Source organism: Bicyclus anynana, chromosome 3 (genome assembly GCF_947172395.1).
Source record: "Bicyclus anynana chromosome 3, ilBicAnyn1.1, whole genome shotgun sequence".
Classification (NCBI taxonomy): domain Eukaryota; kingdom Metazoa; phylum Arthropoda; class Insecta; order Lepidoptera; family Nymphalidae; genus Bicyclus; species Bicyclus anynana.
Window position 1 is genome coordinate 15,567,521 of NC_069085.1, and position 14,989 is coordinate 15,582,509.

Here is a 14,989-nt window from a genome sequence, read left to right on the forward strand (position 1 = left end):
GATGCGTTAGTGTATTATCATGCAGGTACCCCGATGTCAGTTAATTTTAAACAAATGGAAGCCATGATGAATAATGGCGTAACCATAAATAAAAATGGCGTCATGCCGCGAGCTAACTGCAACTGAACCTTAATTAGAACGACTAGGACATCATAGGATACCTATAGGTAGTCCTCAATCCAATTTACGGATTTGCCGCCAGGCTATAATTAGGTACATAATAGTAATAATAGATTTAGTAACTTTTCAAATAGGTACCTAACTACCTACACATGCTAGTGTTCAGTTACAATACAGACGTTTTGCCTAGTTTTGACTACTTTAGTATTTTAGTCGAGTATACGAACGATTTTTGGATTTACTGCCCAAAAATCGTCTGTACTCGAGGTACTCGACTAAAATACTAAAGTAGTCCGAACTAGACCTTAGAGTGTCACGAAAATAAAGTCTTCTTTTCTCTGTGCATATCATGTTTTTCTTTATTTCTGTAAGACGAAAACTTTTAGCCCAAATTTTCCGCCCCTGAAATTTGCCGTCCTAGGCTCCATACTACTTAGCCGGCTGGTAAATCAGCCACTGTCTCAATCCTTATGTTTATATATAATTAGATGTATTTAACGGCAGTTTGAATACATAATTAGGGTGTCAATATGATACCATTTTTGAAAAAAAAATTAACACCTATTTGGTACAATTACAGAAAAAGATAGCCTTTTCCCAATTTTATCCTTGCAATTTAGGAGTCAAAGTCAAATTCTGTCGGCAAGATTGTCGACTCTCTTAGTCGCTGTCGTAGTAAGTTAAATGAGCAATGCGGGTTTTCTGTCGTAATTTTTATTTATTTGTCGTGGTTTTCCTCAGAAATCGGAAAATTGTTGTCCCCAAAACGTAACAGACATTTTATTTTTGCTGTAAGGCTTTTGTTTGGCAGTTTTTGAATAACTACATATTTAATCCTTACGTTTTATAGTTAAGGCGCAAATTATTCTCAACCCTAGTATGCTTTAGTTATTTAATAGTCAACCCTAATTTCTCCGAAGGCTGTGCAGCAATCTTAATTTATGGGCTTAAATTGTGATAAACGGATTGACCATAATTACCGAGATCAGAGATATATCTGAATATTTTCTTGCATTGGCATATTGGCGTTCTGATTGGAAATAAAACTTCGAAGAATTGAAAGTTAGGGAATGAAATAAATAAATTTCTTACTATTTTTTTGTCAGATATTTTGTCATCTCATCATTATCTACCTGTATACGTAACTACTATAATTGGTAACATAAACATAGTAAGTACCTAGTACAGTAGGTAAGTAAGTATAAAATACCTTAAGATACTAAAAGTCATACTAACTTTCATTCATAATTGCAATTAATTTTGCGAAATATTTTAACTCTATGATTTACGTGAATCGCCTATAATTGGTTTAGTAAGCAGTACAGTAGGTAAGTGTATAAACACTTACCTTTAGATCCTTGAAGTCGTACTAACTTTCATTCATAATTGCAATTAATTTTGCGAAATATTTTTACTCTTTAAATGATTTACTTGTATCGCCGATTGGATTATCATCTCATCGACATCTAAATCGCATCAACGATCTCTACAATTTAAATCGCGACACCGTATACCTATTTAAGGCGTATTATAATTTCTCTATAATGTTACAAAATTGAGATACGGGTGAAATTATCTCGTGGACATACATCGTAGTGTAAACTAGCTAAAAGCGTAGGACGCGTAGAAGTTGAGTGATACGTCTTGCGTGGGCGGTAACTCCGCCTCAGAGGGCGTAGGGAGGAACGCGCGAACGCACTATAGAGGAGGGAAAGAGTACCAGTCGCGTTCACCACGGCTAGCTTGGCGCGCGTTGAGCGCTCGCGTTATACCGCCGGCGGAATACGTGCCTACCTTTGCCTTATTTACAAAAAAAAAACGAGTTCCAGAGCTGAAAAAAAAAGTTAAAATAAACTACAATTACGTTCCGAAAAAGTGCAATGAAAACGTAACAATAAAGAAACACAACTTTTTCATAATATATTTATAAATAATAAGATTTAAATTAATTAACTGTAGATAAATATTACTAATCTGTGGTAAATAAAAAACAAGTTTTTTTAAAAATGGAACTCCACAGACTGTCAAGTGCGTGATAATGTTAAACGCGGTAGAAGCGTTACAAGTTTTTAAATTCGAATTTCAAAAATGGACCTGACCACGAGGCGCGGCGAAGATGGGACCGGAGAGGTTGTGAACGGAACGGAACTGTGTCGTGAACTGAATGGTACGGGGAGTGAAGTTACAGGGGTTGTTGAGGTTTCGCGGAAAACCAGTTCGTTCAGTATTAGGAATCTCGTAGGCGCTGAGGACTGCGATCGACCGGCCGACGGGAATGGAAATTCGAGCGAGGGTAAGTTTTTACAATCAATTTGAAATTGGAATGTTTTTAAACTTTTTCAATAGATTTATTTGGACATGTTTTACACCTTTTTATTTTGCGACATAGGTACAGTAGATATTTAATTCCAGTTCAAATGAAAAAAATATAAATGCTGCTAAAACACATAATTATGTTTTTGCATCATGTTTTTTAGGTACCTACCTACTGTATTTTATTTCATCATTCATGGTTGAAAAAGTTGTAAAATATTACTTTTAATTTAATAATTATACCTAAAACCTTAACGAGGTAGGTACTAAAAGTATCTGCCTTCAGTTTTAAAATATGCAACCTCCTGTGTGTGTGTTTTTAATAAGGTTTAAAACTACCTACTTAGGCAACTACTACTACACTAAATTAGTGTCTAACTGACTGACTACCTATACCTATACAAATATTAAATGCGAACCTACCTAATGTTAGCCACTGACGATCAAGTAATCTCAATGTTAGTCGCTGATAATGTATATTATCTTTATATTGGTGAAAGAATTTTTAAATTCGGTCCAGTAGTTTCAGAGCTTATTTTTAACAAACAAACAGGTATTTATAACATAAGTTTAGACAGATAAACCATCATCGGACAATTTGAATGGCCCACTATTATAGGATCAAATTGATAGCCCGACTTCTGCCTACGATTCGGAGGGTGTAGGTTCGAATCCAGTCCGCAGCGTGCACCTCCAACTTTTCAGTTGTATGCATTTTAGGAAATATCACGTGTCTCATGTGTCACGGTGAAGAAATAACATCCTGAGGAAACCTGTGCAGATTTCCTCCCCCTCCTACTACCTATAACCCTAAGGGCGTTTCAGACTTGACGGTAAACTTGATCGTGTGTGGCTGGCGTTATTTCAAACGTCTTGCAATCTGTGGCGTGCATAAAAAATTTAAATAGAGTAGGCACTACTACAAATTGTACTGAATGGAAATAGTTATTTATGCCACTGTCATGTAATGAGGGTCATTATACCACGAATTTTTGCATGTCACGAGTGCTACAATGGCTAATTCCGTGCAGTGGCATACAATACTTATTGTACGACCATGATCAAAGAAATAACTTGGTAAATAATATGCAATTGGCGTTGGGCATATATACTGGCTTTCTCTATTTTGTATCGGCGGGGCCTTCTAAATTTTGTATCTTATTATAAATTTTTGTAGCCCATGCCATGGAACTATTTAAAATTAAAAAAATAGTAGCACGGTTTAAGGTCCTTTTATATCTACAGACATTTAGCGTGTCAGACACGTGCCGTGACAGACAAAATAATATTCTTCTATACAGTGTCTGGCACGTTAAATTTCTGTAGATATAAACGGATCTTCACCCGTGTGGTGAACATTTCCAAATGACCTGTGAGAATGAATAGTTTTGTGTTATGGTTGGAGGTTTTATATTGCGAAATGGGAGCAGTAAAAATGTATTTTAATAGTGACAATAACTAGTCGAAAACTTAAAATTAAAGTTACCAGGGTTCCAAACGCACCTTGGTCCGAGAAGAGCCCACAAAAAACTCAGCAAGTTTCTCCTTTTTAGTTTATCACCATTTAACAATAGGTATATATTTATATAAGTAGCCAGTCATACATGCAATACATTTCATTTCCAAAGGTTTTTTTTGTTTATATTATAATCTTTATAACTGAGACTTAGAGTAGTCAGCGCATTCTTGTCTCTATGAAGTGCATGCTATTTACAATCTGCGGTACAAACAATCACGAATAACGAGACGTCTATACGTTTAGGTATCACGGAGACCGTAAAAAAATTACGACCAATTTATGACTACAACTTCATGAACTGCACAACAATGTTTTTGAGGACCTTAATGGGTTTTCGCAACCATAAAACACGTAATTACCAATAGATATCAACAATGTCAGATGTATTGCGAGATAATTAAAGCCTCGTAGCCTAAGAGCCAGTGGTTAATACTGTGGAGGCTTTTAATTAGTTCCCAATGTGTCCCAGTTCTCAATGTTCAAATTCAAGTTCGTTTATTGCGAATAAGCTTAGGTAACAAACGCTTTTGAAACACCAATAGGTTTTTTTTGTGAGGAGCTGGCAGAAACTTTAGCAATTGTTATTTTAAAATAATCAAATAATAAATCTTAAGCAGGGCTTATAAAAAGTAAAATTATTTGGATTCACTTTTTTTTAAATTAATAGGGATGATGACAGTTTTTTAAATTGTATATAAATTAAGAGTATACTAATAGTAAAGCAATTTTGTAAAAGGAACAGGGTATCTGCGATCATTACTTTCGGAGCTACAGGGATTTAAAGAGTCAGATTTGCGGCGCTGCCGCGGATCTCTGAAAAACGCCCCATACAAAATGGCTCGAACTAATGACGTCATAGGCAATGTAATGATCGTTAGATTTGTATGCGGGTCAAACAAAATTACTTATATCTTTGTTATTTGTGCGTTTATGCTTATAGTTCATGTAGTAAAAAATGTCACATTTAATGAAGGAAGCTAAAACTGTATGAATTTTCATCTAATTACGATAAAATATTTTTAATAGATTTTGAAATTTCATAATCTCATTTATTTTGCAAATATCCAGACAATCTTTGCTTTTTATGTAATAATTAGTTAACATTGACCCTATTTACCCGAATGTATCATAAAAATCAATATATTTAAACCTAGTCATCATCCCCATTATTCGAAGCAGCCCGATGGTGAGAAATCAGCTTTGTCACACTTCTTTGACTTGGAAAGTCATGAGAGAGTGTTAAACTATCTGTTAACATAATTAGCAGTAACTTTATTTTTTAGAAAAATTCAAATTTTGAGAAAAAATCGAGTTGTGTAACAAAACTAGGTCTAAAACATACGCATCTATGGTAATTACCAATTAATTATCTAGTTTTTACTACCGAATTCAAGAATATAATTACGATTCGCTAGTAAAAGCTACTGTGATCATTTTTCACTATTACAAGTACAAAGTGATATCTAATAAAGAGTCTAAATAATATCAATCAACGCTATAATAAAGTAAAAAAAAATTAATTTTGCTTATATATAAAAACATTAATAACATTACCGCGCGTTTTTAATTAAAATCAAAAGTGAGTAACGTAATGCGGTTGCTACTATTCAAATAGATAGTAGTGTTATAGTATGGGAGGCCAATAGCGGATTTTCGGATTTACTTATGCACAAACCAATTGCGGCCATTAATGCTGTTTTTTGACATTATTGTGCTGAAATGATAAGCTAATGTTTAAAAAATTTATTACTTTAATCAAAGATTCCTATTAAACGGTTTAATGTTGATATATATCTCTACCAAGTATGAGCTCTAATGGGTCGCACGTTCAGAGATGATGAGAACAAGTGCGTCATAATAATCACATCACCCTATATCATGGCTAATTAATTATCTTGTATTGAACAGTTCGAATCCGGTCCGGGGCATGCACCTCCAACTTTTCAGTTCTGTGCATTTTAAGAAATTAAATATCACGTGTCTCAATCGGTGAAGGAAAACATCGTGAGGAAACCTGCATACCAGAGAATTATCTTAATTCTCTGCGTGTCTGAAGTCTGCCAATCCGCATTGGGCCAGCGTGGAGGACTATTGGCCTAACCCCTCTCATTCTGAGAGTAGACTCGAGCTCAGCAGTGAGCCGAATATGGGTTGATGACGACGAACAAAAAACAGGGTGTACAGCTCAACATAATATGCCCGGCATTATAATATTCGTTGGTAGGTAGGAAAAGGTATACCTAATTTAAGCCGCAGCCACGACCTAAGTCACGTACTCAATGGTTTATCTATTTCCCTGTTTTAAATATTATTAACAAATAACAAACAGACTGACTCATTTTCCACAGGGGTGTCCACATTATCAAAACTTATTTATTCAATTAATTAAAACCAAAAACCCAACCGCGGAAAAGTAATGGGAAGGCTAGGAAATAATACTGAAATTACTGTCACGACTGACATAAATGTAAAGATCAACTGTAATAAACATTATATATGTCGAAGTCTCAGACTAATTACGTAAGGATTAGTATAGCACCCAAATTCACGAACAAAATGGGGTTTCTGAGGAAACTGAGCTCGTTTTCCTCAGAAAACCCATTTTGTTCGTGAATTAGGTTTATATTTTATACTAAAGTAGCTGATGCCGCGCGGTTTTACCCGCGTGGTTCCCGTTTCCGTGGAAATACCGGGATAATATATAGCCTATAGCCTTCCTATTAATGGGCTATCTAACACTAAAATAATTTTTCAAATCGGACCAGTAGTTCCTGAGATTAGCGCGTTCAAACAAACAAACAAACAAACTCTTCAGCTTTATAATATTAGTATAGACTAGAAGTTGTTGACCGTTTTTTACACTATGCAACTGCACAAACAGATAATTTACGGAGCTTTTTAACCAACGAACACGATTACAACTATGAAACAAAGATTCTCTAGAGGCAGCTTTTATAATCGCACTAGCTGACGCCCGCGACTTCGTCCGCGTGAAATTTAGTTTTTCACAAATCCCTCGGGAGCGATGGATTTTTCCGGGATAAAAAGTAACCTATGTGTTAATCCAGGTTATAATATATCTTTAAACCACTTTAACCACTCCAGATAGACTATATACCTACATTCAGATAGGTAGGTTTGTCCAAGCAAGCCCATGCAATAAAAGGTACTGCGTTTGAGTCCTAATTCGAGCTGTAACATATATTGCATTTCTTTCTAACATGGTCCCTATAATAGGCTATTAAAACCTACCTAACTTAAGGCAAGCAACAAAAAAGAAAAGAATACAAAGGAGTGATTTTATAATAATAATAAAGATAATGAATAATATCGAGTAATATATTTTTTATTATTTAATATTATTCAAGCGCGGATTATCCTATTCCCACGATCTCTTGATCTATGTCAGCTGCAATGGATAATTTACTTTATTGCATACGCGTCTCATTACGTGCCGATAAAATTGCTATATTCCTTTGGAATTACGTCGAATTACAATTGTAATTAGCTGAAATTACAATGCGGTAATTAACGGAAATTACCTATACATGTAGTTATTTAATTAACAATTGAAAATGCTGATACCAATTATATTGATGGAAGATGTACACCTAAAGACCTTCGCCCGATTAGCATTTTACCGTGCTTCTCAAAAATACTAGAAAAAGTAGTGCACTTGCAGGTTTCAGCATACGTAGAGAAGCGGAAAATTTTGCCGGAGTATCAGTCCGGGTTTAGGGCTGGTCGTGGTACAGTGACGGCTCTGTTGGATGTCACAGACAACATACTTACATCGCAGGATGCGGGTATGTGTACTGTTCTTGTGCTTCTCGATTTTTCTCGAGCATTTGACAGTATCAATGTTGCACTCTTATTATCAAAGTTGTCATATTATGGGTTTGATATTGATACTGTTAAATGGTTTGATAGTTATCTCAGTAACAGGACACAGTTTGTGGAAATAGCATATGATGATGGCAGTAAACGGCGTTCAACATCTACGTTAGTACCTAGAGGTGTACCACAGGGTTCGGTTTTGGGTCCGCTTCTCTTCATTATATATTGTGCGGATATAATCCAGCAGATTAAAAACTGCAAGTACCATCTGTATGCTGATGACCTGCAACTGTACTATTCCTGTAAGCCGGAAGATGTTGATAAAGCCGTTAATTTGATTAATGAGGACCTTGATCGAATAGCAGACTGGTCTGAGTGTAATTCTCTTGTCCTTAACCCTTCAAAGTCAAAATTCATTTTATTTGGTACAATTAAACAATTGCATAAAGTCAATTTGGAGCATGTCAATATTTCCATTAGGGGTAACATTTTGGAGCGAGTTTCCCAAGCACGTAATTTAGGTCTACTTATGGATTCTGGCCTTAGGTTTGAGGATCATGTGGCAGAGGTAGTTCGAAATTGTTTTTATCGGCTAAAAATCATTTATAAGGTCCGTGATTACCTCTCTCAGGAACTACGTATAAAATTGGTCGAATCTTTGGTATTGTCAAAGCTTAACTATGCAGATGTTGTATTTGGTCCTCGACTTCTGTGTAGAACCAAGCGCTTAATACAACGAGTACAAAATGCTTGTGCTCGTTTCTGTTTTAATGTCCCGCCAAGAACTCATATTACTCCATTTTTGAACCATCATAGTTTGTTAAAGATGAGAACTAGAAGAAAGTTACATTTGGCGTGTTTACTGTTTGGAGTTATTAAGGAGGGTAAACCACTGTATCTTCTTCATAAACTCACTTGGGCGGCTGATGATGAAACCGTGCGTCGCAGCTGCCGACATCAATTTCGGGTTCCCCCTCACCGTACTGCCGCGTTTAGAGGGTCATTTACATACTCCGCTACTAAATGCTGGAATAATATTCCCCCACCAATAAAAAAAATCAAGTCTAAATTTAAATTTAAAAAATTATTGAACCGATTTCTCCTCGACAAACAGATGGAATTCCAGCATCATGTGGCGGAGTTTTCTTTCTTATAGCAAATATTTATATATTATACTATGTGTAACTTATATGTGTAATCAATATTATATTTAATAATGTACAAATTTAGTAATTATTCATTCATATTACATTTTTATATAAATATTCTTTTTCTTTTTTTATTTATTATGTAGTTATAGTAAGTAAATATAATAATAATAGTATAGTTATTAAACTTGGGAATAAATTTGATTGTTGGTTTTAATACTGTAGGTACTTTAATGTTATATAATTTTTCTTTTTGTTCTTTTTTATATGTTTTAAACTAGTTATAAGTTTTAATTTGGTTTTGCTTTAAATATAGGTTTATGTTGCCTGTTTTCATGGTGGCACTTAGAACTGGGTCCTAGCTGAAAATCAGCGCTGTATGTTCTTTGTTTATGGGGAGCATACAGCAATATGCTGAGCTAGGACCTTTTTCTAGGTTATGCCACACATCGCAGGGTATTATTCTTAAATAATTGTGGTGTGTGGCATAATGTAGTAATAAATGTAGTAATAATAATAATAAATAATGTAAAAAATTAATAACGTATTTTATATTTTTTTAAAATAAAAAAATATCTCAGTGTAGTGTCGAAACTGGTTAATTAAAGTCACAGTAAAGTAATATATAATTTAAAGCTAAAGGTTTTTGTATTAAAAAGTAACTCATACACTAGTACTTGGAACAAGCGATTTAAACAACCGTAGAACGAAATAAATATTACAGAATTTACTACTTTATGTATATGGAATAAAGTCCATTTTGGATTAACTTCTCTATTACATTTGGAATTTGTTTATAGTTTAATGTTTAAAAAACATTGTATACGTACTTAGTCATATTTTTTTTCTAATAACTTTTAGAATCGACTTGAGTAAAACATTGCTAAGTAGATATTATACTTTTAGAAGAAGTATTAGAAAAACAGCAAGTTGCTAAATAACGTTATTTGTAAACGGGTTTCGGTGTGACATGCCGCACCTTTATCACTCAATTTACTAAAATAATTGCAGACAAAAAGGGTTCAGTTTTGTCTCTCTGAGTTACGGAACACAAAAATGAAGCAAAATCCATGAAAATTGTTGAAAATAAAATCTTGTGTTACATATACATTATTCAAGTGTTATTTATAAATGTGTTGAAGTGCCCGATAGAGATAATTGAGCTATATGTTATAACTTTGAAGTTGTTCGATTATTCCCGATAGTCGGGGGTAAGAATTAGCTTCACCTGTCTGTGCTACAGCTATTGAATTTGCCGTGTTGTAATCGATTAGCAGTCCAATTTAGCGCCGGAAGCGGCTGGTTAAGCGGGTGACGTCACGAGCCTGGCACCGGAGGGATGGTGTGTGGCCCAAGTTATAGCGTTTTCGAGGTTTTCTCTTAGTGCCAGTGAACGTTTATTATTCCTAATCCTACTAATATTATAAATGCGAAAGTTTGTATGGAAGTTTGTTTGGATGGTTGTCACTCTTTAACGCTGCAACTACTAAACCGATTTGGCTGAAATTTGGAATAGAAATAGATTTTATGGATTAACACATAGGCTACTTTTTATCTCAGAAAAATTTATGGCTCCTGAGTAATTTGTGAAAAACTTAATTGCAGGCGGACGAAGTCGCGGACGTCTGCTAATATACATTTAATTATTAGCGATTTTTGGCCTTTTCGAAATTTACCTAAGCACGTTTCTATATATTTTTATAATTAATAAACTAATTAATTAAATTATTATTAACTACTACTTATTATTAAAATGAACGATGAAGTCTTAGTCAAACTCAAAGCAAGAATTAAATAGTACTCAGTACAAATATTGTCTCAAAGTTAAAGTTTATAAACCAAATGATAATAATGTACGTATATGTATTATTAGTTGTAAACTAAGTTGTTGATAGTAATCATAAGGTAAAATTGCATTTGTTAAAATGGTTTCGATAAGCAATTTGTCTAATTGAGAAATACGAAGTTATCATAATATGATAGGTATACTTCTTACTAACACATGTACCTTCTTCATCAACCCATATTCGGCTCACTGCTGAGCTCGAGTCTCCTCTCAGAATGAGAGGGATTAGGCCAATAGTCCACCACTCTGGCCCAATGCGGATTGGCAGACTTCACACACGCAGAGAATTAAGAAAATTCTCTGGTATGCAGGTTTCCTCATGATGTTTTCCTTCACCGATTGAGACACGTGATATTTAATTTCTTAAAATGCACACAACTGAAAAGTTGGAGGTGCATGCCCCGGACCGGAATCGAACCCAGACCATCTGGAATCGGAGGCAGAGGTCCTATCCACTGGGCTATCACGGCTCCACACATGTACACACATGTACCTACATAAGTATTATATAAGGTCATTCATATACGAGCATTAATAAAAATTATATAAGTAGTTTCAAATACAACAAAAATGCTCTTAAAGTTTGTTTATTAATAAACGCTTTATTACAAATCTTGTACCACAAATCTTGAAAAAAATTAGGACCTTGTGCTTTAATTGATTTCGAGTTTTTAAATTAAGAAATACATATTCATAATTTTAATATGAAGGTTAAAAACTAAGTCAATCATCGAAAATATATTCATCATCTCATTTGAACATTAATTATAAGTGGGGTCACCTAAAATGAGCGCCGACAATTTTAATAAATTTTAGACGATTTTTTTAATCAGGTACCTATGTATCAATAAAGAACAAGGATTCACCTTTCGCTTAGTTAATTAATATTTCAGGATAATTTTTGAGGACGTTCTTCTTCTGTTAGTGCCAACTGTTATCGGAGGTTAGCAATCATTAAAGCTAATTTTACTTTAATCACTGCTAACTGAAACAGGGAAAGATAAAAGATAAACGAAGGCCTGGTCGTAGACGTACATCTTGGCTCAAAAACTTACGCCAATGGTTCAATATGAGTACCAGATGTACTCATATTGAACCATTGGCGTAAGTTTTTGAGCCAAGATGTACGTCTACGACCAGGCCTTCGTTTATCTTTTATCTTTCCCTGGATCTGGAACAGGTAATATTTGGAGTATGTTATAAAATATATTAATTACCTAGCTATCATGACAATGACCTACCACAAAGTTTTTAGTTAGGTTTGGGTACGAGAAAAGCGTCTTTAAACTCGGTATCAATTTTACTAGGGATGCGATACCTGCACCGAATTCTGCAGTCACGAATGGTATTCTCTCTCGTTTGAACGCTTTCCAAATCTAGGTCAAGTAAGGAATAAATTCTCAGTAATTGACTCTCACCATCTTCCCTTGGAGTATATGAAAGAGGAACTTCTTCATAGTTTCTTTTTCCATAGATGATTTGTCTCTTCAGTTAGTGTACTTCCCCAAGATAATAGATTTTCTTACGAACATTTCTATGACTTTTATTCTTTTCTGCTCACATGAAGGTAGTTTTAAGTTAATTAAAATTCATTATACAAATTACAACCAAGGAGTGCCTTGCCGTGAAACATTAATTATAGTTAAGTACGAAGAAAACATTAAAATATTCAACAAATTACAATATAATATTAGTATTTGGTATCTACCGACTTCCTCGTAGATCCTCTTGTTAACGTATGTCACTTAGGATCACGAGGTTTTGGGTTTGAGCCCTTACATCGTTCTTCGAAATATTGGGATTTTCTTTTAAAACAAAACAAAATGATTCTGCGCTCTTTTTATGTGAAATATTTTATACGTATTTCTGATTTCCTAGTATTATAATATTATTTAGAACAGAATCGACAAGTTTTACCTAACGATAATAGAACCCGGATCTGTAGATTGCGAACTAATTACCTTACATGTATAAATAACCCAAAGCAATTATTGTTATCGATAAGACTCTATTTACTTGCAAGTTTCAGTTTAAAATAATTAGGTTGTAGGTACTTACTCGTAAGGAAGTTATTTGACTATCTAATCGGCTCATTTGCTTTTAAATTGAACTGATTAAATAAATTAAACAGGCTCGTTGACTTGCAATATGCGGGACGCGAAGCCCTGAGTTCTTGACTTGTCCGAAAAATATTTTTTCTCAAGAAATTCTTCCCAGAAGTGAACTTTTGACGGTACAATGTAATATATAGTTCGATGCTACAATGTTACAATTTCCAAAAGAAGTGGTTATATCTCGTACATGTACAATCTATTGATTGCTTCATTAATTAAAACATCCTACTTACGATTCATTGCATTTACAATTTACAATTCTTCAGTTACTAATAAAAACTTCTAGGTGGTTTATTTTTGAGTTCGCAGTGTCGACTTGGATATTGTAAACTGTTTAAACTTATTAACTTCTCAGTAGATAAAAAAGATATTTGTCTTTATAGACAGAGAAGAAAAGGTAGATATTTGTCTTGTCACTAATCGATTCCAAATTATAACTGAAAAGTTTGTTGGTATCGCTGGAACTGGAATGATAATAATTCTCGATAATGTATTATGCTTTTTATGGAATTTCGAAATACATTCGACAGACCAAACATTGAGATACAGACAACATAGCATTTAAAAGTATTAACTTATTATATTTTTAATATAATTTAACAATTTCTTTATGAAATCTGCATCTGAGAAATTTCTTAATTCTCATCGTATGTGAAATCTGCCAATCCGCATTGGGCCAGCGTGGTGGACTACTGGCCAACCCCTCTTATCTGAGTGGCGACTCGTGCTCAGCAGTGAGCCAAATATGTTCATGATGATGATGATTTCTTTATTTATATATGAATCCTACGAGCATTGAAGCTTTCATTTTATTTTTTGTTGTTAATATTTTACTATAAATGGTTATAACCCATAAATTGTAAATTTCAATTTATTTAACATAAGTGCATATTTCTGGTATACGCATGATATGTGCAAAAAATTACGTAGTTATTATAAATTGTAGACTGCATTATTATATACACACGTAGAGCAGGTGCTACGCTACCAGTTGATAAAAAATCGCATACATCAACATTTGTGACGTCACTAACGATATCACGAATCAAATCTACACGCACGGTATTAATCTTCATGTCAATACAAAGGTCGTAATATTCTGTTATGACAGACAGTAAACATTAATTTTGAAACTGGCCAACATAACAGTTTCAATAAATAAACATTAAATACACAATTACCTATGTGTTGTATTCCGTCGTTTTTTATAATTTTTACACGCAACTAAAGGTTAAAGAAATTAAAACATCACACTGCAGTAGGGCTATTTTTGACAGCATATCCGGGGTAGTGCCACAAGGCTTGTTCTTCGTCTTCTTTTTTCAATGCTGCTATCATGAAATAAATATCGTCCAATGGCAGCGAAGCTGTCCCAGTTCCATCACTTGTTGACGGCCTCCGTGGCGCAGTGGTATGCGCGGTGGATTTACAAGACGGAGGTCCTGGGTTCGATCCCCGGCTGGGCAGATTGAGATTTTCTTAATTTGTCCAGGTCTGGCTGGTGGGAGGCTTCGGCCGTGGCTAGTTACCACCCTACCGGCAAAGACGTACCGCCAAGCGATTTAGCGTTCCGGTACGATTCCGTGTAGAAACTGAAACGCCTAACAATTCGCTTCCATCTTAGACTGCATCATCACTTACCATCAGGTGAGATTGTAGTCAAGGGCTAACTTGTAAAGAATAATAAAAAAAAAACTTTCGTCCCAACGCCATGAAACAGACAGCGTTATTTCCGGTTGCTCTGCCATTAGTTGAAATTTGTCTATTTTTACTTTACACTTTAGCTATGTAGGAAAAACAAATCTTGGAATCTCAATTTGACCCACTCAAGAAGTGGGTCAAGATTCCAAGATTTGTCTTCGTGTAGGATGAAATTTTGCACACGCTCTGAGTTCTGATGTCCATGACTAGCTAAGAAACCAATATGGTAGCTTCCCCAAGATGGCTGACTGGCTGCTTGAAATCCACCCCCATGATATGGATATCAAGGGATTGATGTCAGAAATACAAAAAAAATAGGCACGTGACTTACTATTTAAAGTTATTCTTCACGAGATTATCTCTTTGGTCCAATGTCAGCGTCATGGGCCTA

The 14,989-nt window shown here is 34.7% G+C and overlaps 1 protein-coding gene across 1 annotated transcript in view; it reads left to right on the forward strand.

Annotated features, from left to right (window-relative positions):
* Nucleotides 1-1,835: 1,835 nt before the first annotated feature.
* The window catches only part of LOC112054675 (homeobox protein aristaless), a 116,446-nt gene continuing 103,292 nt past the window's right edge, over nt 1,836-14,989 (forward strand). The window contains exon 1 of the mRNA XM_052891260.1: nt 1,836-2,413. Within this exon, the coding sequence (XP_052747220.1) occupies nt 2,209-2,413 (205 nt within the window). The 5' untranslated portion in view covers nt 1,836-2,208. The remainder of the gene's footprint in view (nt 2,414-14,989) is intronic.